General features: G+C 51.9%; 5 protein-coding genes across 6 annotated transcripts; 3 read left to right on the forward strand and 2 right to left on the reverse strand.

Annotated features, from left to right (window-relative positions):
• Positions 1 to 523: 523 nt before the first annotated feature.
• H257_04116 (hypothetical protein) lies at positions 524 to 4,673 on the reverse strand. Its single transcript, XM_009828504.1, has 7 exons — positions 4,623 to 4,673; positions 4,162 to 4,559; positions 3,769 to 4,102; positions 3,440 to 3,610; positions 2,786 to 3,127; positions 1,562 to 2,060; positions 524 to 941 (listed from the first exon to the last, which is right to left on the reverse strand). The coding sequence occupies exons 1-7, from the start codon at positions 4,623 to 4,625 to the stop codon at positions 631 to 633; spliced, it is 2,058 nt and encodes a 685-aa protein (XP_009826806.1). The 5' UTR covers positions 4,626 to 4,673; the 3' UTR covers positions 524 to 630.
• Positions 4,674 to 5,077: 404 nt separating this feature from the next.
• Positions 5,078 to 6,551, forward strand: H257_04117 (hypothetical protein). The gene has a single exon (XM_009828505.1). The coding sequence runs from the start codon at positions 5,083 to 5,085 to the stop codon at positions 6,457 to 6,459; it is 1,377 nt and encodes a 458-aa protein (XP_009826807.1). The 5' UTR covers positions 5,078 to 5,082; the 3' UTR covers positions 6,460 to 6,551.
• Positions 6,552 to 6,724: 173 nt separating this feature from the next.
• Positions 6,725 to 12,425, reverse strand: H257_04118 (hypothetical protein). The gene has a single exon (XM_009828506.1). The coding sequence runs from the start codon at positions 12,389 to 12,391 to the stop codon at positions 6,890 to 6,892; it is 5,502 nt and encodes a 1,833-aa protein (XP_009826808.1). The 5' UTR covers positions 12,392 to 12,425; the 3' UTR covers positions 6,725 to 6,889.
• Positions 12,426 to 12,819: 394 nt separating this feature from the next.
• Positions 12,820 to 17,913, forward strand: H257_04119 (hypothetical protein). Its single transcript, XM_009828507.1, has 5 exons — positions 12,820 to 15,483; positions 15,553 to 15,622; positions 15,692 to 16,214; positions 16,296 to 16,782; positions 17,503 to 17,913. The coding sequence occupies exons 1-5, from the start codon at positions 12,823 to 12,825 to the stop codon at positions 17,773 to 17,775; spliced, it is 4,014 nt and encodes a 1,337-aa protein (XP_009826809.1). The 5' UTR covers positions 12,820 to 12,822; the 3' UTR covers positions 17,776 to 17,913.
• Positions 17,914 to 18,122: 209 nt separating this feature from the next.
• On the forward strand, positions 18,123 to 23,826 carry H257_04120. Of its 2 annotated transcripts, XM_009828508.1 has the most exons (8): positions 18,123 to 20,010; positions 20,512 to 20,685; positions 20,753 to 20,941; positions 21,042 to 21,213; positions 21,791 to 22,289; positions 22,368 to 22,537; positions 22,932 to 23,233; positions 23,567 to 23,826. In XM_009828508.1, the coding sequence occupies exons 1-8, from the start codon at positions 18,154 to 18,156 to the stop codon at positions 23,783 to 23,785; spliced, it is 3,582 nt and encodes a 1,193-aa protein (XP_009826810.1). In that variant the 5' UTR covers positions 18,123 to 18,153; the 3' UTR covers positions 23,786 to 23,826. The 2 variants fall into 2 exon arrangements, with proteins under 2 accessions (XP_009826810.1, XP_009826811.1); XM_009828509.1 differs by lacking the exons at positions 22,932 to 23,233; positions 23,567 to 23,826 and having other exon boundaries at positions 21,791 to 22,368.
• Positions 23,827 to 24,385: the final 559 nt, after the last annotated feature.

Raw genomic sequence — 24,385 nt, forward strand, 5'->3', positions numbered from 1 at the left:
TTCTGTCGAATTTCTGCCAATCCAAACGTTGAAGTCTCCGCATTGGGCAAAATTACAAATATACTAATACTACGTAGTATAAGACGAAATTAGGTCTGAAAAGGTGCCCCAATTTTGCTCCAAAAAATCGATCCTTTTTGATTGGCTCAACTAGATTGTGAATATTCGCTAGAAACTTCCAAAATTCGCGAATCAATCTTGAATCACGCTGGAGTTTTGATTGGTTGAATATCCTTGTCCTTTCTGAGCCAATCCAATCCACTCAAAAATGGATTCGCCAATAGCGTCAATTCGTGATTCGATATGGGGTCTGGAAATTCGTATCCAATCCACAATATTGTGCTTTCGAGTGAAATTTCGTGTTGTGGTTTCTCGTTGGAATTTAAATCGATTTGATTGGCTACTTCAGATGAGCTCAAAATTATTAGCCAATCAAAACCTTCTCAATGAAATTCAACCAATCAGATCGATTGTGGATCGGTTTCGTCGGCGCGATTCGATTGCACCCCCTCCCCAAATTTGTACCAAATCGACAATATATCGATATGCTTTTTATTGTTTAACACACGTTTGATCATGTTAAAAATACCCAACGGGGTCCGATAAAAGGACGGAACCCCCCGCGGTTTATCATCCGTCGACATGCCCGTCGTCGGCCTTTTTCAACTTTTTCGGCGGCGGCAGGCTCCCCAACGCGTCTTGAAAGTCCAATTTCACCGCTGGCGTATGGATCGAGTCCAAGTCCTGGTACGACGTTGAGATCTGGCGCGGGTCCACGGGCAACGGACGGCCGTCCGACCGCGGCGGCGGCGGGCGCGCGTCGTATCGGCGCGGGTAGTTGGGGGCATTGTGGTAGCCGCCACCGCCGCGACCTCCGCGGTAGCCTCCTCCCCGAGGCCCGCCGCCGTTGTCGTAGTACGAAGGCGCTTGTCGGTACCCTCCTAATGGAATCGGCGTGAGTTGAGTTGCAAAGTATGTGTATCCGTTCCAATAATATAAGGACTTTCGAATCGAATGAATATATTTGACAAATGTAGTCGAGAATAACTTGGCCAATCAAATTGCACGGACGAGAAATTTCAACCAATCATCGATTCTTTCGTATCGTTTGATGACCCCACAGTGTTTGGCCCCGTGAAAATGTTCATCTATAAATATATATATATTGTTGTGTTTATTCTAAACTGGTGCGACATGGAGAAAGAATCGATACACAACCAAATAAATGTACACAAGAGTCATCGGTAGAAGGGTTTAGCCAATCAGATTGCAGGAAACAACCATCCTCAACGTCAAATTAGTGTGTGACTTCAATTGGTGTGATACCAATCACCACAGGACACTTTTTACAACCAAAATATATCAGTACAAAGAATAATCGATCGATGGATTTGGCGAATCAGCACAAAAGTAGTCCAAATTTTGCGTAAAAGGACAATACCACCATACATGGAGATCTAGAAGCTTGAAATCTGACGACTCAAATATCGAAATATTCTCGAATCAACTGAACAAGTCCACATATCATCGAAAAGCACAAGCACTGGTCTGTCAGTAGTACCTCCCCCTCCTCCACGGCCATAGTAGCTGCTGTCCCGACTGCGCGAGTCGTACCCGGCACCCCCCCGCAGCTGCACCACTGGTTGGTTGGTCATCACGATCGGGTCCATGGGTCGATCTGGGTCTTCGCGGTACTCGTCCCACATGCAGCCTTCTCCGGCGCTAACAATCTTCTCGACCACGAGCTCAGGGTGTTTGTTTCGAATGTGCTTTTTCACAAACTCGACGCTCTTGAACAGTTTGGTGCAGAGGAGGCACCGGTGCTTGCCGTCGTCGCCCGCCTTCTCCGTGTACGAATGGTACACGGGCTCGAGCGCCACCTCTTCGCGCGCTTCGATGTCGTGGACCATCGCCAGCTCGGCCGCGCGCTTGGCTTCCACCACACTCGGCGCGTTCGCCTTGAGATGCGCGGCGATCCGCTCGTCCAGGGACACGGACCACGCGCCCCATCCACTGCCAGCTGTGGCGCCGCCGTCCGAAAACACCTTGTGGGTTACCGTCTATGAAAACACGAGTTAGGTGAGTTCGACTCTTTTTCAAGGGAATGACGACGTTCCATATATATATATATATATATTGCCATGTTGATTTTCGAAATTGGAGTCGTGGGGTGTTGTTTGCTCAATCGAATGAGCAGAATAACCAAATCATAGGCAGACAATCAAAGATCGACCAATCAAAGCCCACAACACGAATCAAGTAGCCAATCAAATCCACCCTTCGACTAATGCCACCTCGAATTAGTGTATGACTTAAATTAGTGTGGCACTGGACCATTTTCACATACAAACGTCAAAGAATCGATCGATCGATTTGGCTGGCATATCAGTACAAAAGTCCAATTGTTTGGGGCAAAAGGGTACAATACAAGATCCATTTGGACAAACGATCCATCCAATTCTTCACTATATACCTCTGACCTGTACTCTAAACCTTGGAGCACAAATAATATACATACGCAAGTATAAATCTAGAATCAGGCACGACAAAATATATATAAATAAATAAAAGTACATGGATATATATATCAAATATATATATATATAGTCAAAGGGCATGAATACATTACATATAAATATATATATATATATATATAGTCAAAGGGCATGAATACATTACATATAAATATATAAGAATATATATATATATATATAGTCAAAGGGCATGAATACATTACATATAGTGACAAAGGGCATGGATATATATATATATATATACAACAGACCTTGTCATCGTCAATGTCTCTGTCAGTAGCGGCCGGACGGACAAACACGGCGGGGTACGCGTGCATGACGTCGCCCATGTCCAAGCACTGGACGCCTGCGTAATAAATAAAGTAGTGGACACGGCGGAGGTACGCAATGACCACATCGAGGCGGTGGGCTGTCGTCGCGGCCTCCACGTCAGCCAAGATGGCTTCGATCCCGACTGTTTCATCATTGCTAAACGATTGTTTGTCCAGGAGCTTGGCCAAGTAGAGAGCCTGGTCAAAGTCAAACGCAATGCGGTCGGGCAGCGACATGTACGACGGCGTCTTGAGTGGTGCGCGGGTGCGGTAGATCATGACCTGAACAAATTTTTAAAAAAATTACAAATATATATATATTTATATATATATATATCACATAATAATAAAAAACGTGAATAAATGGAATGTGTCAAATACAGCAAAACGACTATAGTGGCATGAGTGCGAGTTTAATAGTATATAGAATAATATATGCGGTAGATCATGACCTGAACAAATTTTTAAAAAAATTTGCAAATATATATATATTACATAATAATAAAAAACGTGAATAAATGGAATGTGTCAAATACACAGCAAAACGACTATAGTAGCATGCGTGCGAATGTTAATAGTATATAGCATAATAACCTGCAAACGAAGGGGATGGGGCATTTCCGGGGCCTCCACGAGCAAGTTTTGCAGCTTGGGCATGGCGGCGGTGGCGGCGGCGGCCGTGGGGTACAAGATGTACGCGGACCGCTCGTACTCCATGTCCTTCTTTTTCAACGGGTCGGACAAGAGCAGGTCGTCGAACGCTCCCTGGCAACATCCATCTTGTGTGAGCATTGTCATGAAAACATATGGAGCAGAATAGTCGATGCAATAGACGAAGCATAGATGAAATAGATAAAAACATAGATGAAATAGATGAAGACAGCATAAATAGATGCATGAATGAATGTCGGTCGTGTATTTACTTGATTGTGAATGGCTTCCGACAGCACCGCGAACGGACACGAGCACGGAATGCGGCGGATGTACAACAATCGGGCGCTGTCCTCGAGGTCGGACGCCGGTGGCTGCGACGAAGGCGCGTCGTCGCCCCACGCCGCTTCGTCGAACGACAGCGGGGTCGTCTTGACGCGATCGGCAAAGGCCTTGGCGTCGGCTCGCTTCTTGGACAGCTTTTGCTGTTGGTGGCGATGGCGAATGGCGGGAGAATACCGTTCCTGCAACCACTCCTCCATCTTGTGCAGATCGAAGAACGACCGACTCGACTTGACAAGCACGCGCTTCTTGTAGTCTTCGTAGCTGCCATCCAAAACAAGAGGTGTGGTAAGGGTGTTGGCAACGAGAACTGTGCAGCGTACCGTTGCAGGCACACTTCCGGGGCCACGTTGTCCTCTTGGCGCATCATGAACGCCTTGTACGATTCCAACGCCTCCGTCTCCACACGTTGTGGATACTGCTCGGGGCCACCAGGGCCGCGGAAACGATCGTCGCGCTCGTAGGACCTCCTGCGACCCCGATAAGGCGGACTGCGCGACCGTCGACGGGGAGGGCTACGCGATCTGGACCGGTTGCGGCCACCACCTCGATACGGACTGCGGCTTCTGTTTTGAGGAGGTGGCGGGTACGACGAGGCCGCAGACGCTGCAGGGTACTGGTTCACGGGAGGTGAGTGTTGCTGCACGCCATCGACTGGTGGCGGTTCAAGCACTGCCTCTGCTTGAGGAGCGACTTGATTCACATCATCCTGCGAGGGCTCCTACACGATGGATTACGATCATGCCGTCATGGAGCGCTATCAAGTTGGCCGAGAATTTCTTACCATGGTGCCGTCGATGTTGCTGTTCGCGCCGATCAACAACCTCAGTTCTTCTGAGGTTTGAATGGAACCACAAACCAGCGTAAGGTTATCAAGCATGATTGGCTGAAATTATATCATTATAGCCAATCAGACGAATTTTCGACCTCCACCAATGGCTGAGTGGTGGGTGGGTTCTACCAAGTGTCAGTTCACCTTCGACCACATTAGGTCCTCAAGCCAGCCCAGCTCTTCCACCATGCTATCACTATGTTGTCCATCTTAATCCATTCCTGGTCTCTCAATCAATAGCCCTCATTCCCTCCATCTAATTGGTCTATTGGCGTCAGTTTGAGATTCGATTGACCGTACTCTCAGTAAGTGCGTGGGGGGGTACTGTGCAATTATGAAGTAAATCGTTCATTCGTACTTTATATGAGATATTCGTACTTAAAGGAATCGGACATTTAACAAGCAAGCCGCCATGTCAACCAACAACAGCATGGAGACAACGACAGCCGTGGTAGAGATCCTTGACTCGCCCGTGGTGACGCCGCGCGTGCCTGGCAAGAAGACACAACAGATGAAGCTACATGTGGACAAAGAATCGTTAGACGACGAGATCGGTCGTCGCCAGATTGAAAAGTCGCTGAAGAGGGCAGGGTGGAAGTACATTGAAGGCAAGGCATTCGGTGGGGCGTACTGCAAGCCGAGTGTCAAGCTCATGAAGTCAACGGGCAAGCTATCTGGTGTCCATGGCGTTGATTACTTTGACAGCCTCGAAACCTTCGAAGATCATGTGCGCAGTACCCCCGCGCTGATGGACCTGGTGCGTCGCGACTTGGACAGCGGGCATTTGAACGATCCGCACCAAGAGCTACTCACCCCCGAACCACTCAAGCCCAAGAAGCGTCTCTCGTACTCGGGTATCGCCAAGTCCAAACGGCATTCCATCGAGTCGGCACCCCTTTGTCGCGACCTCGACAACATTCGGTTTGGCGAAATCGACAACATCCTCACAGGTCGCGGGTGGAAGTGCGTGGACGGACCGCTAGGCTTTGTCTACTGCAAGCCGCATGTCAAGGTGAGCGGTCGCAAGACCAAGTTCACGGGCAAAGAGGGTCAAGACTTCTTTTACGGCCGCGACGACCTCGAGCAGTACGTGCGGTCTCACCCGCATTTGCTCAAGTCGATTCGCGACGAACTCTTGGCGCCTTCTTCCGACGACGAGTCGAATTCCAGATCTTCAACCTCCAACGTCACCACGCCCATCCCCTCGACCCCCAAGGCCAGCACACCTTCTGCCAGCTCGACGAAAGCCAAGAAGGACGAGACGCCGAAGTCCACTGGTCACGTGGCCAAAGCCAAGAAGGCAACCGTCAAGGACAAGGCGTCGCCCGCGTTGTTGTTGCCGAAAAAAGCGCACCGCCGCAGCCTTGAAACCGACACGATTGACAGGCGCGACAGTCACCACGACGCTGCAGCAGCACGTGATGATGGACATGAGAAAAGTCTGCTGGCGTCGACAGCCACAAAAACCAGTGGCCCTGCCGCGACCAAGAAACGGACGTCCGCGGCATCGTCGTTGGCTTCAAATGGCGTCGGAGGGGCCAATAAGAAACCTCGGCGCAGTAGTGCATCCCCCCCCCAACCATCTCGTGAATGCCCTCCATCGACTCTGCATGTGACATCAGAGGTGCTGGTGGAGGCTGAAGCTGCTGCTGCGCCGCCGTCCAGCCAGCAAGACGACAAAGCCGCCAGCAGCAGCAGTAGCAGCAATGACCAATATGTGGAAAATTCGCATGCACAGCAGCCACAGGAACAGCCTTCGTCGTCGTCGTGGCGATGCACAATACAGTAAGGCGTTGGCAAAGTCAGTTTGCTCGAACACCGCGTGGGGGTGGTGGTCATAGTAACACTCGTAATCCAATCGTACATATGGTGATGAACCCATGCATTATAACTACACTTGGTACACCAAGTGTATGGGCAGTGATTTTGCCTATGCTAAAGTAGGTACCTAACCTACCTACCGGTACCTACAATGTTCCACTTTGCAAGTAAGTGCATACACAAGAAGTACGGACTTTGCCACCACCTATTACTGCCGTCAGAGTTGGACGATCTTGGGGTGTCAGCTTTACTGCTAACGCGCGTTCATTTATATATGCTAACGTTAATCGCTACTACACCACGACAACAACGATCCATGGGCAGAGTTCATCGAACGAACGAACGAACGGGATGATGGAGTCTTTCCCCGTTCATCAACCCCATGGTCCTCAAGTTCCTTACTCCAAGATCGGGATGGCGTACTTGAACCGGGGGGGGGCACTCGGGTGCACGACGAGGGCAGAGACGGAGAAGAAGCGCCACTTTTTAATGTCAAACAGGTACATGCGGCGTCGCCACTCGATGGAAATCACGCCCGCCATGAGCGCGGACGGCTGGTCGATAAAGTACGTGTCGTGAAAGCACCACTCGTGAAAGTCTAACAAGTACTTGGCTTGCGACGGCAGCATGAGCGACGGGATGTCCAAGATGGAGCTCTCGCGGCGGGTGCGCAGCTGCCACACGTAGCACACGACGACGCTGCCAAAACAAATGGCGATGGACACCCCCACCCGCGAGATGCTGCCGATTTCCACGACGCCGCTGCTGCACACAAGCTCAAAGTCCATGTCCACGGCGGTGCACGTTCGGCGGACGCGGACCGCATGTTGATTCGGCTCGAGCTGGGACCAAATCACGGTAACTAGCCACGCCAGCCACGCGCTGTGGCTTGCGTAGTACTTGGTGTAATGTTGCGTGACAAACGTGAACGTGTCGTTGAGGATGTACACAAACCAGTGCAATTCCAACGCGGCGAGCATGAGGTCGGTCCACGCGAGCGGGGGCGACACGAAGGACGTGGCATGGCCGTGTTGCACCAGGTCTAACCGAGCCGTGTGGAGGCAGATCATGGCTGTGACGCTGCGGATGAACAGGAACACGCGGCCGGCCCACACGAGCCCGACGATGCGACTCATTTTCAGCAGGTTACCGCCCTTGATGTGCCCCCTTGTGGTCACCGTGTAGAGCGCGATGAGCCCCCCCATGGTGACGAAGAGAACGGTCACGTACTGACACACGACCAAGAGGACAAACGACACATCACGGGGGATTTCCGACGCGTTGGGACTCATCGAGTGCTGCGCGTACTGGTCGGACATGGTCGAGATGGCGCCGGCGTCGCCTTGAAACGTCACCACTTCGCGGGACCCGGTCACCCAGTCGTACAGAAACCGCCACCCTGTGAACTGCCACACGGCGTTGGTCGGGTCCAAAATGTTGACTTGAAATAACGATGGCTCCGTGTGGTTGACAATAAACTGCACAAACATGATGTTCATTGAAGTGATCTGCACGTGCGTAGCTTGTGCCAGCGCCCGAAGCGGGCCAAACGTCGCGTTATGGGAAGTTGCAAACGCCAACACACTCGCGTACACGTCGGCGCAGTTGGCCATCGGCCACGCATCCCACACACACGTCTGAGCAATGTACTCGTCCGTCATGTTGTGGTTGAACGACGTGCCCACGACCGCAAACAACGTCTGGAATTCGTCGGGCCGGCCGTTTTGCATGTTGCCCAAGCTGCACGTGTTGTCTGTGCTAAAGGCCGAGTACATGGAGCTTTGCCTGTCGATTGCCCCAGCCAAGTCTGGCATGTCATTGCCGCACAAGAGGTTTCCCCCCTGCAGTGTCACGACGGCGTTGTACATCGCAATTTGGGGCGGGAACGGACTATAGTAGATCTTCGCTGGCAGGGCCAAGAACGACCGCTGCGCCTGGACATCCGTAAATGTCAAGTTGGACAGGTTACTCATGAGTGCGTGGTAAAATTGGGTCAGCACAGCTGGCGGCGACTCGAATGTCATGTCGACGTTGCCAAACGGCCCAAGCAAGTCGCGAAGGTTCTGCAGGCCGCTGGGCAGGACGTTAGGAATGGTCGTGTTGGCCACGAGCAGCTCCTCCCTCGAGATGTTGGAAAAGGCAAAGTCAGTCGCGCCTCGAATTAGACTCAGGCCGCACACACTAGTGTCATTGGACGCCACGGCCCACAAATCGGAGGCAAACCCCCAGTACATTTTGAACGTCGACTGAAGGTGCTGTCGCCACGCGCCGGCGTTGTTGCTCATGCTGAGCTCGTACTGTGCCCCTAGGGTGTTTTCCACCTGAAACGAATTGGAAAACCCGAGCGATTTGAAGTCCTGCCATTGCAACGTGAACCGCGTGATCGCATGCGATGCCCACGCCGCCACTTCATCGGGGACCGGCCGCCACCCCCCTTGCACATCCTCGAGCCATTGCCGGCCAGCCACGTGTTGACGGAGCGGTCGGGCAAGTGCAATCTCAAACGAATCGCCCCAGCACGAACGCCAATTGTCCCAACTGCGTAGATTCCGTAGCACCCCCTCGAGGAACATGGCACCGTTGGATCCGTCGCAGCGCCGTTGCCTGGCGGCCGTGCTGGCCATTTCCCACCGCTTGGTGAAATCGACCCAGCAGTATTGCGTAAACATCCACGGCATCATGCACGGGTCCATCGCTCGTAGGTCCACGATCACTTGGTCCAGGGTCGAGTGGAAGCCGTAGAGGTGTTGCTTGGGTGTCACGCCCCCAGAGAGCAACACGCTGGTCGATTCGTTGTACAATTGCGTCAAGTCTGCGTACCCAGGGGTGTCCACCCGCACGACCTTGTTCGCGTTCACGTCCAACAATTGGCGGTTGAACAACTGGATCAGGAACGCATGCGTGCCGGTGCTGTTAAAGCTGGCCCAGTAGTAGTCGTTGGCCATCGATTGCGGCGCGGTCACAAGCATGTAGATGACGTTAGTCACCAACGACAGCATGATCATGCCAAACCCAATAGCAATGGCCACATCGGGGCCGAATCGGTGGATTAAGAGCGCACTGCTGCTGCTGTCCCGAGGAGACGCCCCGTCGTCCGTGTATCGCCGACCAGGGTGCTTGGCCGTCAACCGGTTGGGTTTCCGAACAAACGACAGACGCGACGTGAACGGCACGCGGGCATACCGCGCCGGCGCGTCGTCCACGCCAACCCGATTGTCCGATTTGCAAATGCTCGACGCCAACGACCGTTCAAACGAGTGCGGAAACAAGATGGCGTGGTCCAGTCGTCGGATGTCGTACATGGAGCAATCCAGCACGAGCCACAGCGTCACGTCGGCCACGTACGCCCGGTGGTTCAAGTGAAAGTACACCATGCCACTCATGACGGCGCTGGCGTCGTCCAAGCACCAACACCCGAGCACTTGGGTGTTTTGATGCATGAACGTCATCGCCGCGCCCGGAAGGATGAGCGTCGGGGACGACGACGCGGCGTCCTTGACGTTCGCCCGGCTTAGTTGGCCCAAGACGGCGCAAACGACGACGGTGGAGATCTGGACAGTCCAAATCAGCATCATTTGGGACTTGCTGCCCACTTGGACGGACCCCGCCGAGCAAGCGATTTGGGTTCCGATCGACGAGAAGACGCACTGTCGGTCGATGGTCGCCGTGACCGTCGGGGGGACCCAGTAGTCCAACCCAAATGTAATGATCCATGCGAGGATACTGCTCAGGGGGGCGTACCGCTGAACCGACGCGCGGGCGGCGATGGGGTAAATCAAGTCGTATAAAACGTACGTGATCCACGTGGCTTCCCCTGCCAGCACCAACGACTGCAAAACGGTTCGAGGCACGAGTTCAAAATGACTGGTGGTGCCGTCGCCGACGAGCTGGACCGGGGCGGTTGCGAGGCACATCATGGCCACAACCCCCCGAATCACGAGCAACGGCCGACCAATCCACACGGTCCCCGCGACCCGATTGAACACAAACCAGTTGCGGCCAACAAACCGCCGCTGGCGCCGTAACCACACCCACAACACCAGGACCATCACAATGCACAACGCCCCCGGCACAATGGCCGACGCCACCAGCAGCGTCACGCCAAGTTTGTAGCCAACGTCGTTTGGATTTGAGTGGATGTACTGCGACCGATACACGTGCGACATCAACGTCAAGTCGCGGAAATCGTTTTGAAACGTCACGACTTCGCGCTCCCCCCGCGCCCACTCGAACAGGCTCATCCAGCCAAACACACTCCACGCCTTGTCCGAGGGGTCATGCAGCGCCTGCGATTCGATCGTGATGTCACGTCCCGCTCGACCGACGAACTGAACGGTTGAAACCTCGAGCGCAACGATGTCGCGAATGACTGTTGGGATCTCGTCGGTATGTACAAACGCCTGGAAGGCAGCGTTTGCACCCAGAGCTGTGCCGAGCATGTCACCGCACGACGCTTTTTCATCTTGTGGCACCAACGTACACATACTCGACACCGTTTGTTGCCCCAAGATGGCCATGGCAAACAGAATCTTGGGAACTGACCAGTCGATGGAAAACGGGTTTTGATGGGTGCACGCGCTGTCAAACCCAAACGATTCTTGAATGAATGGCTGGGGCTGGCCGTTCAAACACAACGGGTCGCCTCCGTAAAACACGAGCGACGTGTTGGTCCATTTCCGCGGCGTGGGGTGCAGGGAGGTCGTGGTGCAGCTGGCTGGCTTTGTATCGATGAGGGGGACGTTTCGAATGAACGCGACGAAGGCGGCGCCGAAGTGTTGCACAAACACAGTGAGGCTCCCTGGCGGCGCCACGTATTCTAGGTCAAAGTTCCCAAAGGGCCCCCATTGCGCTCGAATGGCCCTGGTGACGGCGTTCACGGGGGGGCCCAAGTACGTATCAATCAAGTTGGCGTGGGGGTTGTTGTTGCTCGTGTTGTGTAGGGCAAAGAACACAACGCTGCTGCGCACAAGGGAACTCTGCGATTCTAGCATGGCCGTGTAGTCGTTGGTGGGCGTGCTTGTGAGGGTGCCGGACGAACTCAGCACCGACAGCGCTCGCTTGGGCATGCTTTTGATGCGCAAGTAACTGACAAACCCGACGGCGTTGGTGATCGAGACGGATTCTTCGACGCCTGACTGCACTTGGTTGGCCCACTGCATTGTGAATTGATTCAGGTTGTACTGTGTCCACACACGCACTTCCTCGGCCACGGACACCCACGAATGCGCTCGAATGTAGTACACCCACGCGGCCCCAATCGCCGTCTTGGAGATCTCGTTGAAGTACGCAATGTCAAACGCGCCTTGGCTGAGTAACTCCATGCCGACAAAGTCGGTGTTTCGCATCAACGCTTCAAAATACATGGCCGCGTTGCGCTTCTTTTGCAGCAGGCACCGCTGCTGCCGTTGTTCGCTGTGCGCGAGTTCCCACTGCCGTTTAAAGTCCATCCAGCAATACATGCAAGTGAAGTACCCGAGGTCGTCGAGTTGGAGATCTCGCAGACTGAGGACGGATGCCTCCAACGATTGCTTGCCACTGAACAAGAGGCTTCGAGGGTACGTGGGGAAGACGGGCTGGGGCGCCGTGGATGTACCCTCGTACGACTTTTGAATGGCAAAAACTGGATCCGTGATGTCAAACCATGACGTGTTGGCGGTGACGAGCGCCGTGTTGAACAGGTCGATGAGGGCACTTTGCATCCCGGCGTCTCGGAAGTGAGGCAAAAAGATATCGTTCGCCATGTACGTGCCGAAGATTGTCCATACAAACACACTCAAGGACACCGTGCATAGCATGTACACGACTCCCGCGACGTTGATAATGTGATGCCACCATGGCCGTCGGACTTTGACCACGATGTCGATGAGGGGGCGCGACGGCAAGGACGGAGTTGCCGCCATCAAAGGATGCACCGTGGACGGTTATGGACTGACAGTTTCGACAGTTGTGGGCCGTTGAAGTGTTCGTGCTATCGGTGCAGCAAAAGACAAGCATAAAGCACAAACAAATCAAAATACAGTACAACATAGTATTAGTACCCTCTAGCAAATGCAAGTTTGGTGGATATGTACATGCAGTGTGGTTGTGAATATTTCACGTGTCCGAAGTGTCCAAAGTCCACGCTTCAACTGACTGTGAATTCATCAAAACTAATTGGCCAATCTTACGTCCTTTCTATATCGTACTTAAGCGAGCACGAATCATAAGCTATGCATTTGTATGAGAATCTTGGCGGGAGACTTGGACAAACGTACTTTAATGAGCACAATTACGCACTTTACGGGGTGTATTTGCGCGCGTATGATTCCCGTGTCATTTCACAAGTTTAGGCATGTCCAGGGAATGGTCGACGATGCTGCAGATGGCGACGACCGTCGACGGGATCTGCGGCAATGCTAAGTGGCCCGCCCTCGTCTTCGACAGCTACCAGAGCGCTCGCGACTGGATGGTGGATGTGACACCGCTCGAGAATCTGAAGCCCGTGCTGGACGTTGAGGACTGCGTGCTCTTCTACTTTGGCCGGTGCAGCGGCCAACCAGTCACTCGGCCAGAGGATGTTCTCCACATTGCCATCATGCCAAGGGCTCGCGCCAGTTTGTCCGCATTCACGCCTTCTGTCGATAATGTGGACCCGTTGCTGGCGCTGGCGTTCAAGGAAGCTCGTGAATTCGCCGATGCCACGTCAAAGTTGCGCGCGATGGAAGCTCTTGTTCGATTCATTATTCAAGATTCGTCCTACGCATTGCCCGGCGACGATGAAGAGGACAACACCGTCGACTGGAACGAGATCTTCGAGTCGCTGTGGTACATGCTCGAAGCCGACGGGTGGGGCGTGCTGAATTTTAACGACAAGCTGGCGTATTCCATTCCGTCCGTGGACTTTTCAACCTTCGAAGTTGGGAAAACCGTGCTGCAATCCAAGAGGCTGGCTTTGAAGAAAGCGATCGAGTATTATGCATCCACCAGCTGCCCCACGAGCGACGCGTTGTGGGATGCCGTGTGGACCCAAATGGAACAGCGCAAGCAGTCCCGCATGATGCTTATGCAGAGGATCCCGTGCTTCTTGACCCCGCTAGTCGACGACTTGAGCCAACTCGTTCCCGGGGAGACCATGTTTTCCACGAAGAAGGACGCGGTGCTGCAGTTCTCTCGTCGCATTCCAGACTCGACCCCGAAGAAGAAGCCCAAGCGTGTTCTGTTGCCACCTTCGCCCGTAGCACCAACGCACCCGACGACGAACAACGAGACTACAGTGGTGCTCGACGACCAAAGAATGACAGAGCCTGCCGTCGCGCCGCGGCGAACGCTGAAGCGCAAGATGCCCCTCCAGCCGGTGCGTGCACCTGTATACGTAGAGAAAGCGGCGACGACCAATCCCCGACGGGTAGCGTCGTCGGCGTATCCGTGGGGGTTGGTATGGGACATCCTGTCGAAAGATTACTCGTGGACGTACAAGGGTGGCAAGTTCGGGTTTGACTTTCGTTCCCCTGACGGCCTTGTGTTTGAGACCGAGGAAAGCGTCATGGAGTACTTGGTCGCGACCGATATGGTGGGCGAAGTTGATCGTTTGATCAAGCTGCATGGAGCCCCGACCCCAGACCAAAACAAGGAAAACAGCAGCTTGAACGTGCTCCTGAATGCGACCAACGACGTAGCATCCCACACGACCGCCAAGAAGCAAACCACCAAAACCAACCAACCAGGAGAAGAATACGACGACTTGGTCCACCAAGTCGTGCCAACTAAGGGGCTTCGCAAGGCCAAGACCCTCCAGCCAAAGAAGCGTCTGTCGTACTCTACCCCCAAGAAGCACAACGACGGGTCCCGCCGACTCGAAGCCAAGAGCGCAAGGAACGCGCGCTTCGACGTGGTGAGCTTTGGACAAATCGAGCGCGTGCTCAAAGATTCGGGGTGGAAGTGGGTGTCTGGCAGCATGGGGTACGTGTATTGCAAGCCGCACGTGGTGGTGGGCAACAAGGGCAAGACTCTGTCGGGCAAGGAAAACGTCGATTACTTTAGCACCAAGGAAGCGTTCGAGTGTTACGTGCGCGCCAACAACGACTTGATGAGGGTCATTTATGGCGCCATCCATGGCACGCCCGTCCAACCAAGCCCGGACGTGTTTGACATGTCGAGCGACGAAGAGTTGGTGACAAAGGTCCTGGTGGGTCATACAACCAAGCCAGTCGAAGTTCAAGCACACCAACAGCGAAAGCCCAAGTCCAAGAAGGCGCCGCCGGTTGACTTCGATGAAGAAGACATGGTCGTGGTGCGGAAAAAGGACGCTGGATCTTCTACACGAACCATCAAGCCGTCGAAATGGTTGCTGGACGAAGACCACCATCACCACCATGGCGTTCCCGAGTTCAAAGTCCAGTTTGCCAACGTGTACAAGATCCTCCAGCAGAAAGGATGGACGCATCGCGTGGGTATGTTTGGCTACGATTACTATCGCCCCAACACGACTGCCGCCAACAAAAAGCTCAATGAAACGTTTTACCACAGCGAGGCCGACATGGAAGCCCACCTCAAGCACACTGGCGAGTGGAACAAGATCGCCGATTACCTCGTTCTCCAGCACGAACGCGCTCAAGCTAGGCTGTCGTCCCCTTCGTCCATGTCTTCGTCGTCCGACGTGGCCAGCCCTGACGGTAGCACCGCTGTGGCCAGCCCCCCTCCCGTTGGCCTGTTTTGCCGCATGTGGCGCCGCTTGGAGGACAACGGGTGGACCAAAATTGCCCCCAATGACATGGAAGGCGTGTACATGTACAGCAGCCCCAACGGCACACGCTTCAAAAAGGAAGAGCTGCAATTGCACGACGTCGAAGCGCTCATCGCGGAGCACAAGAAGACGGACGTGGTGGAACTAAATGACTCGAGCGACAGCGACGACATGCAAAACGACGAAGGCCACCTCGACAATGACGATAACGGGGGCATGTCTGAAGCCGACAAGGACCCCATTGATCCAGCTCACCCGTCCCCCCTCGAGGTATATATATATTATCGATATCGGTACATGTGTTGTAGAACATTTGGCATATTCATCTCTCGTGGGTAGACTCCTGGGTTTCGCCCTGCGGCCACCGCCGCTGCAGCGTCTGAGTCGACCTATTTTTTATCCCCAGAAGGTACCTACCTTCCTATGTCCCTTGTTCGAGGTCGTATAGCTTATAACAAAACTCGAACTTTGGCCGTAGAATCCACCGTGAAAACCGATAAAGTCGTGGCCCGTAACGTGCAGCAGGACTTTACACCGTCGCCGTCGGATGCGACGTCGTCGTCCAAGGGCGTCGATGTCCCTCCCACCTCTCCGTCCAAGAAGCGTCTGTTTCGCGTCGAAATGGAACGTGTACTGCACAACCTTGGCCCTGGGTTTACAACCGACGCCGCCCCCCTCCTTCACCGAGCACCGGAATGGCAGGCCCTGGTGAACTTTGTCGACACGTGCATCACCACTGGCCAACGAAAGAGTATGTTTGTGTCGGGAGCTCCTGGCAGCGGCAAGTCGGCGCTCATGAAGGCGATGGAACAGCACGTTGCAACCGCGTGGACAGCGTGCAAGACATCCCTTCAAGTGATCAACCTCAACGCCATGTCGTTGGGCGACGCGACCAGCGTGTACAAGGCCATTGCAGCGCAAGTAACGAACAAGGAATGTTCTACTGCCGAGCAAGCCACCGATGCGCTGAGCTTGGCGTTCAAGTCGACGCACACGACAACGTACGTACCTCTTCGTTCTTTCTTGATTGTTACGAATATATATCAACCATGCACTTACGAGTGTTATTCGTGTATGTGCAGGTTTTTGATTTTGGATGAGATCGACGTGCTCCTGCAAGGCAAGGGCGAGCGGGACTTGTACCAGCTGTTTGAATGGGCCCACCATCCGTTCTCGTCGGTGATTTTTGTGGGTATTGCCAACTCGATCGACTTGACTGAACGCTGCCTGCCCCTGCTGAAAAGCCACGACTGCAAACCGGTCTCGGTCGTGTTTGCCCCGTACTCGTTCGATGCGATCTTCGATATCCTCAAGCAACGTGTGGTCGTGGGGTCGCTCACGCCGAAACCCGTCGTGGATGTCATGGCGATGTCGTACTTGGCACGCAAAATGGCGTCCACGTCGGGTGACATTCGAACCTGCCTGAGCATTTGCAAAGCAAGCTTGTTGGCCCACCAAGCCAATGACTGCCACGTTCCTGTCACGCTCCAGGACATGGTGCAAGTGATGAAGACCAACATGAACGCGCCGACCGCGTCGCACTGGCAGTCGTTGCCTCGCATGACCCAGGTACTACTTATTGTCCCCCTTTTCAGCCAAAATTAGGATTCATTTGTGTGTTCACTCGTCAAATCCATCGATCCCAGATTGTTTGTACGGACTTTTTGTATGTAAAAATTGACAAGTTTCGCACGAATACTTGAAGTCACCCACACACGACGTCGATGATGTAAGGTTCAAGCGAGAATATTGTAATATTTGGACTACTTTTGTGTTGATTCTTTGCCAAATCTATCGATCGATTCTTCTTTGTACTGACTTTTGCATGTAAAGATCGTCCCGTATCACACACGAATTTCAATCACACACTAATTCGATGTTGGATTATTCAAAGAGTTAATTTGATTGGCTAGTTGATTCATGTCTTGTGTTTTGATTGGTCGATATGTCGATTCTCTGCCGCTTTGGTGCTGCTGTACAATAGTCGATTGACCACCCAAACACTCCAATTTCGAATCGACTCTTGACAATATGATTGGCTACTTGAATTGTGTTTTGGGGTTTGATTGATTGGTCGGTCGATTGTCTGTCGAATTGGTAAATAATTCACCAGGAATTCGATTTTTTCCTAGTGCCTACATACTCATTCGATTGAGCACCCCGCCCCTCCACTTTTGAATCGACTTGATCATACTACTTATTGTCCAAAGTCCCCACGGATTTTACCTGCATCATGTTGATGGGAATATATATATATATATATATATATAACTTGTATATGACAACTAGCTGGTGCTCTTTGCGGCGTTGCAAATCAAAGCCGATCGACCGGGTGTGTACAACACTAGCGCCGCGTACGACAAATACTGCGAACTGGTCCGACGGAGCATGAACTTGTCCCAGCTGCTCTCCGTGGGCGAATTCAACCAAAAGCTCGACACCCTCGCCGCGGACGGCCTCGTCGAGTTCAAGAAGGACAAGACCACGTTCAAACTGTTTGGAAGCCCCGAGCGCGCCGCAAAGTTTTTTGCTGCCGATTCGTTCTTCAATGCGCTTCGATAATCCACTTGCTGGTATTAGTACAAGTTAACGACGACGCCTACTTAATTAGTATATACTACTACTAACGTTAGTAGCTACTCCGGAGTACACAGTACAACCGGAGATACGATGTGTAGAAAGTATAAGTATATTACGAGTATTAGTTTATATATTTTTGCTTATTATTACTCCGGAGTATAATATTAATAGTTGAAGCAATGTCCGAAGTATTGCTTCAACGGTCAAAATTGAGGTATACTACACACTGTATGGTGTGTTCGGGTTGAAATGTATATGAAACAATGTATAGTATACTGTGCCTCAGCTTTTTCGCCTTGAAGAATTTTCACTTCAAATATTATATAAAAAGGACAACATACATTCTGTTTCACAACGATCATGGCGGCCGTCGACGACGATGCGGCGGCTGTTGTGGATGGCCTGTTTGATGCCATTTGGAGCTCATTGGAAGTGGAAGGATGGAGCAAGACGAAGTACAGCCATGGTCAGCTGTACTTGGCACCCGATGCAGACCTCATGAACTTCAAAATGACCGTCAACGTGTTTGAACGCAAGCGACCAGCCCTTGTGCTTGCGTTGGAACTCACGAATCCTCCCAACACCCCTAATGCTGTTGCGATATGGGACATTGTGTCGGCGTTCTTGATCTCTGCAAAGTGTGTCTCGCGCATCATGCTGTCTGCACAAGCGACGTGGTATTGCAGCCCTAGGGTGGAGAACCTGGCACACCTCGTTCCGAACGTCACCATGTTTGAAACCCAGCGCGGGGCCACGCTGAAGTATCTGTGCAGTATCTTTCCCGAATCCGTTGCATTGAAGAGCAGCTTCGCTCAAGATGGACATGCTGCATCATCCCCTCAAGCAGCCATGCCGACCGTTCTTCCAAGTCCTGTTGGCATCAACGATGCTAACACACCGTCGACTTGTACCCTCGACTCGAACGACGCCAGTCTCTCGCCGAATGAAATTCCCATGGAGGCGATCTGGCGTGTCCTGGAGACCTGGCAGTGGACGCGCCAGGAAACTTCCGCTAGGACATGGTCGTACATGCATCCCACTCTGACCAGTCCAATTCACACTGACGTCGGCCTGCGACGCTACCTCGGGACATCTGGGCTCATGCGTGACGTGGCAACAGCAGCCCTGACCAGCAACTCCCCAATCGATCGGGCTCGGACGATCACAAGGCCACCTCGACCTGCCATGCCCATGACGGCAAAAACGAAGAAGAAGAAGGCACAGCCTCGCCCGAAGCTCGTGCTTGGGGAGATTGAGGACGGCCTGCACCAGCTCGGTTGGAAGTCGTTTGAAGGGAGTCTTGGCACAGTGTACTGCAAGCCACACGTGGTTGTGTTCGCCGGCGGACGGCTAAAGGTCGCGTCGTGCTCGGGCGTCCACGGCGTCGACTTCTTCATTGGATCGACGTCGTTGGTCGAGTACGTTCGGGGCACGCCGGCGCTGGAAGCATCCGTTCGCCACGTCCTGGCATCCGATACCGTCGTGGAAGCCGAGTCGGTGCCTACTGCTGCACCCCAACCACCCAGCTCCAGCCGTGCACCCCCCCTCCCCGCCACCGCCGCGCTTTGTCCTGCACCCACATTGAGATCACATGGACACAAGACGTCGTCTTCGAAAGCACAGTTTGCCGCTGTGTTTCAAGAGCTGACCAAGCTAGGGTGGACCCGTCGACCGAGCACGTTGGGGTACTCGTACTGCAAGCCCCCGACAGACGACTTGAATGAACCGACCGAGTTCTTTAGCTCCGCAGACGTCGAAGCGTACGTGCGGGCTTCGGGGGAGTGGGACCGCATCGAACAATTGGTCCAGCGAAAGCGATCCCAGCGACATCGCGTGGTGGACGACGACAGCTGCGACGACGTGTGGGCGCAGCTCAAGGCCAAAGGATGGACGCGCAAACGACTGGCGGACGGCGAGGTCGAATTCCACGCGCCACTCGACGGCCAACATGCAACTTCTGCTGAACCAGTTGTGATGCCAGGTCGCAAGCGGCGGCGGCGGCAGCGGCCTGCTGACCGCAATGACGACAACATGGGCGAAGAAACCAAGGCCAGAATGACTGGAGAGTCTGACGAGCTAGCACCACAAACTACCGTCGCAAGTACATTGGAAGGCGACGAACATCGCGTTGAACTGTCGACTCTTGTACATGAAGACAGGTCGAGTGAACCTGCTCAAGTCGAGATGATAGTGCTACCGGAACCATGCAACAACGAGGTATGTGTTGAACGAATACATGCCATATTGTCCTTTTACACCAAAATATGGACTTTTGACTCGCCAAATCTATCGATCGATGTACTGATATAATATTTTGTACATATTGTGCTTTCGAGTGAAATTTCATTGTGTTGTGGCGTGGTTTCTCGTTGGAATTTAAATCGATTTGATTGGCTACTTCAGTTGAGCTCAATTATTAGCCAATCAAAACCTTCTCAATGAAATTCAACAACCAATCAGATCGATTGTGGATCGGTTTGGTCGGCGCGATTTGATTGCATCCCCTCCCCAAATCTGTATCAAATCGACAATATAGGTATCACACTAATTAAAGTCACATTTGACGTTGTTTTGATGGTTTCCTGCAATCGGATTGGCTAAATAAATCCTTCTACCGATGACTCTTGTGCACTTTATTTGATTGTGTCGATGCATTGATTCTCCATATCGCTCCAGTTTAAACCCAAAAAGTAGTTATGAGGCTAACGATTTGACCAGGAATGTTTTCCAAATGTGGCCGGCGATGACGTGCAAGTCGATGAAACGATGTCACAGAGTATCATTTCATGTACGGAATCACCCGCATCATTGCTAGATGCGATCGACGAACCCGCCTTGTTGCCACCGTGCAATTTGGACGCCACGTCCGTCGACGCCCCTACGGACAAGGCAGTACGCTTTCTATCCAATGTCTATTTTCGGAACTAAATGTATGTATTTTGTATGGGCAAACACGCAGCAAGACAATGAAACGCAAGCGACGGAGCATCTGTCGAGGGATCTTCCTGATGATCACTTGGCCAAGAAGGGCAGCAGCCCTTTGACTACGCCACCGAACAACTCGTCAAGTCTGCACGATTTGTTTATGGACGGCGAGTTTATCTCGCTCCACGACGTCCTCGACGACGTGGCTACAGCAGAAAACGAGGTACACACACCCATCTATTTGCCAGCTTTGAATTGCTAAATTCAACGATGTATGTACCTGTGTTGATTGTCGTGGCTAATGAACGCCTTGGCTTTGTTAGCCATTAATGCCGTCGTCCGATGTTTCGCATGGTGATTGTGATCAAGCCTTTGAGGGGTCGGTACTCGAAGTAAGCAGCAGCAGCAGCGCCCCCATACCCCCCTTGGCACTTGAGTCCAAGTCTGTGGCTGTTGCCCACGAGTCCGACGCGGCGATGGCGCCTTCCGCTTGTGGTGCGTTTGGTGTTGACCGAATATATCATGGTTGCGTCTGAATCTGTTGAAATATCTCCTACAACTTCTACTTTAAAAATGAGTATGCTTGTATTGTGCTTTCGAGTGAAATTTCATTGTGGCGTGGTTTCTCGTTGGAATTTAAATCGATTTGATTGGCTACCTCAGATGAGCTCAAACTTATTAGCCAATCAAAACCCATTTCTCAATGAAATTCAACCAATCAGATCGATTGTGGATCGGTTTGGTCGATTGCACCCCCTCCCCAAATTTGTATATCAAATCGACAATAGTATTCGGTCCAAATTTATTTCCAGACCCCATATCGAATCACGATCATATCATCGACGCTATTGGTGAATTCTATTTTTGAGTGGATTTGATTGGCTCTTAAGGACAAGGATATTCAACCAATCAGAACTCCAGCTTGATTCCATATGGATTAGACAAACCACGCGGCGAACTTTGGACGTTTCTATATCGAATTCACCATCATTCTGTATCATGCATGTATTTCCTTGTATATTCGTTTATATCATATAATGATGATTTCTAATATTTGAACATGTGACTGCAGACAACAACACGAGGCCACAGTTTCAAACAAGTCCATCCCACGTGGTGGTGGTGGGAAGCTGTACTAGTAGTACTACTACTACTGCTCCAGCAACACTTGACGCAGCTCAGTCTTTTGAGGCCCAGCGGACGAGTGCCCTGGATGCCCTCAGTCCGCGCTACCGCCTCAAATCGCTCGTTGGTCGCGACGTCCAGTGGCAGGCGGCGATGGCGTTTGTGGCTCGGTCTTTTGCCGTCGGATGCGGAAGTGTGTGCGTGTCAGGGCCCAGGGGAACCGGCAAGTCGGCGTTGGTAGCATTGCTGGAAGAGCAAGTCGCCGCGGAATGCGCCGGCCGCGGTCGCCAGCTCCGGCCTCGGCATGTGGACATGTCTGCGTCCGTGCCCCGTACCAGCAGCCTGTTCGTTGAATTGGCCAACGAGATGACGAATGTGCAGTATGCAAGCGACGCCGACGCCATGAGTGCGCTAGAAGAAACGTGTCGAGATCCCAGTTGGCTCACGTACGAACACGACTCCCCCCCCCGTTCAATTTACTTTTTAGATTGCTGTTAAGGCCAATGCTGACATGTATTTGTTAGGTTCTTGGTTGTGGATAACGCAGATGCACTGCTAACCGACGCCGACAATGACCAAAGTGTCTTGGATGAGTTGATTCGTATGGCCCATCGTCCGCTCTCCAGCCTCATCTTTGTGTTCGTGACCAACTCTGTCAAGCGAAGCCAAGCGTACTTGCAGCGCCATCCAACTAGTACGTGTGTATGTGTGCTTTGTATGATAGATCAACATTTAGGGTAATTCTGGAGGTCAAAAAACAAAGGCCAAAATCTTTGATATTTTGGCCATTTCTTTGAAATCAGTGAAAACTTATCTGTCTGGATATATCCAACATTATTTGGAGAATTCAATATTTCGCCAAAACATCAAAAAAGAGACTTTTTTTTCTAAAAGTTTGGCAAGAACTGAGTTTCTTTCAAAATCTGTTGGATCAATAGATGACAGCCAAATTCTTGGAAATACTTTTGAATTGTTTGAAATGTGAATTGGGCAAAACGTGGGATATGACCATCCCTTCTTCTGAATTTTGTTGATTGGTTCAGCTGCTGCCACGTGTCCATGTTATGTGTGATTTACTGGCGGTGTAGACGAAGTCGCTTCCATTGCGTGTGCCCCATACTCCAAGGATGCGCTGCGATGGATTCTCAACCAGCGGCTCGCGGACAACTCGGTCGTCGACGACGCCGCCATCGAGTTCGTGGCGCAGCAAGTTGCTGAGATCTCGGGCGATGCCCAAGTCACGCTGGACATTTGCGTGTTGGCGATCCTCCTCATGCAGCGCCGCCAAGACCATGTGCCAGTGACGGTGGAAGTGATGGTTACGGCCACGTCTGCGTGCCTGACACACTACCGCGACCAGTTGATGTGGGCGTTGCCTCCAACGACACAGGTACCCCAACATGTAGACTTTTACGCTGCTTCTCGCGAAATCTATATATCGATCAATCGGTTCATTGTCTTGAAGTTTGTATGTAAAACGGGGAATCCTGTGGCGATTGGAATCACACGAATTAAAATCACACACTAATTCGACGTGGATGATGATGACGTCGTGCAATTTGATTGGCTACTTTGTGTCATATTGGGTTGTGTTGATTCGATATGTCGATCTCTCCAGTTTAGAAGTATAAAAATAAACAATAATAATAATACTACGTCTATATCTGGTTTTCGTTCATATTTTTATTGTGAGCTGATGATATGGATGCTTGTGTGTGATTAGATGGTGCTGTACGTGCTCATGTCGACGATCGATAAGACTGGGCTCGTGGGCTCATTGCAGCGCGCATACACCGTGCAATGTGGACGAAGAGCGCCGCTGTCGCGGGTGGACTGGGGGGCCCACGTGCAAATGCTGTACGGTAATGGAGTGGTCGACATCGACAACGATATGTACACGGTGCGCGTAACGCTCGAAAACATCGTCGACCCAGAGACATAGTACGCTCGTTTATGTATAATCAACTTGTGCTGTTTGAGGAGTAGTAGTACTAGTAGTAGTTGCCGAGGTACTACCGCGATTGTGTGTTTGCAGCAGACGACGATTTCGATATGGACTTGTTTGATATGGCTACATACTACTGTAGTAGTTAGTGCTCGTACAGACGCACTGTAGTCGTCGGACCTTTAGCTCGACGGGCACATTGCCAAATATAACCGCTCCAACAATACGAGTATTAAGAGTACTATTATTTATGGGCAATATTCTTTAATAGGTTGAAAAGAACAATTTAGAATCAAATTATAGCTACTGTAGACGACCTATGCTAAGTAAAACCACAACAATGCCAACTATAGTACTATTATAATACTTCAAGTACCAGGTAACGGTATTGCTACTCTTTGGGCATTTGTCCAACTTAGTGTTGACTGCGACAAGGTGAAATTACAAGTAAGTGTACCTACGTATACTGTAGTAGTACAAAGTACCCTATGAAAAGTTAGGTGGAAGTACACAGTGAACCAATGTCACCCGCCGTTCGTTCATATTGGCCTTAGAAAACCAAAGTGCTAGTATATGAGACGCTGCAATGTGGACACA

The sequence above is a fragment of the Aphanomyces astaci genome, assembly GCF_000520075.1.
Source record: "Aphanomyces astaci strain APO3 unplaced genomic scaffold supercont1.7, whole genome shotgun sequence".
Classification (NCBI taxonomy): Eukaryota; Oomycota; class Saprolegniomycetes; order Saprolegniales; family Verrucalvaceae; genus Aphanomyces; species Aphanomyces astaci.

Coding starts and splice junctions, on each gene's coding strand:
- H257_04119 (XM_009828507.1), top strand. CDS start 12,823: ATGTCCAGGGAATGGTCGACGATGCTGCAGATGGCGACGACCGTCGAC. Junction 15,484..15,552: donor CTCACCCGTCCCCCCTCGAG/GTATATATATAT, acceptor TCTCGTGGGTAG/ACTCCTGGGTTTCGCCCTGC. Junction 16,783..17,502: donor CGTTGCCTCGCATGACCCAG/GTACTACTTATT, acceptor TATGACAACTAG/CTGGTGCTCTTTGCGGCGTT.
- H257_04117 (XM_009828505.1), top strand. CDS start 5,083: ATGTCAACCAACAACAGCATGGAGACAACGACAGCCGTGGTAGAGATC.
- H257_04116 (XM_009828504.1), bottom strand. Junction 3,611..3,768: donor CGGAAGCCATTCACAATCAA/GTAAATACACGA, acceptor GGATGTTGCCAG/GGAGCGTTCGACGACCTGCT. Junction 3,128..3,439: donor CCCATCCCCTTCGTTTGCAG/GTTATTATGCTA, acceptor AAATTTGTTCAG/GTCATGATCTACCGCACCCG.
- H257_04118 (XM_009828506.1), bottom strand. CDS start 12,391: ATGGCGGCAACTCCGTCCTTGCCGTCGCGCCCCCTCATCGACATCGTG.
- H257_04120 (XM_009828508.1), top strand. CDS start 18,154: ATGGCGGCCGTCGACGACGATGCGGCGGCTGTTGTGGATGGCCTGTTT. Junction 20,011..20,511: donor CGGAACCATGCAACAACGAG/GTATGTGTTGAA, acceptor CGATTTGACCAG/GAATGTTTTCCAAATGTGGC. Junction 22,538..22,931: donor CTTGCAGCGCCATCCAACTA/GTACGTGTGTAT, acceptor CTGGCGGTGTAG/ACGAAGTCGCTTCCATTGCG.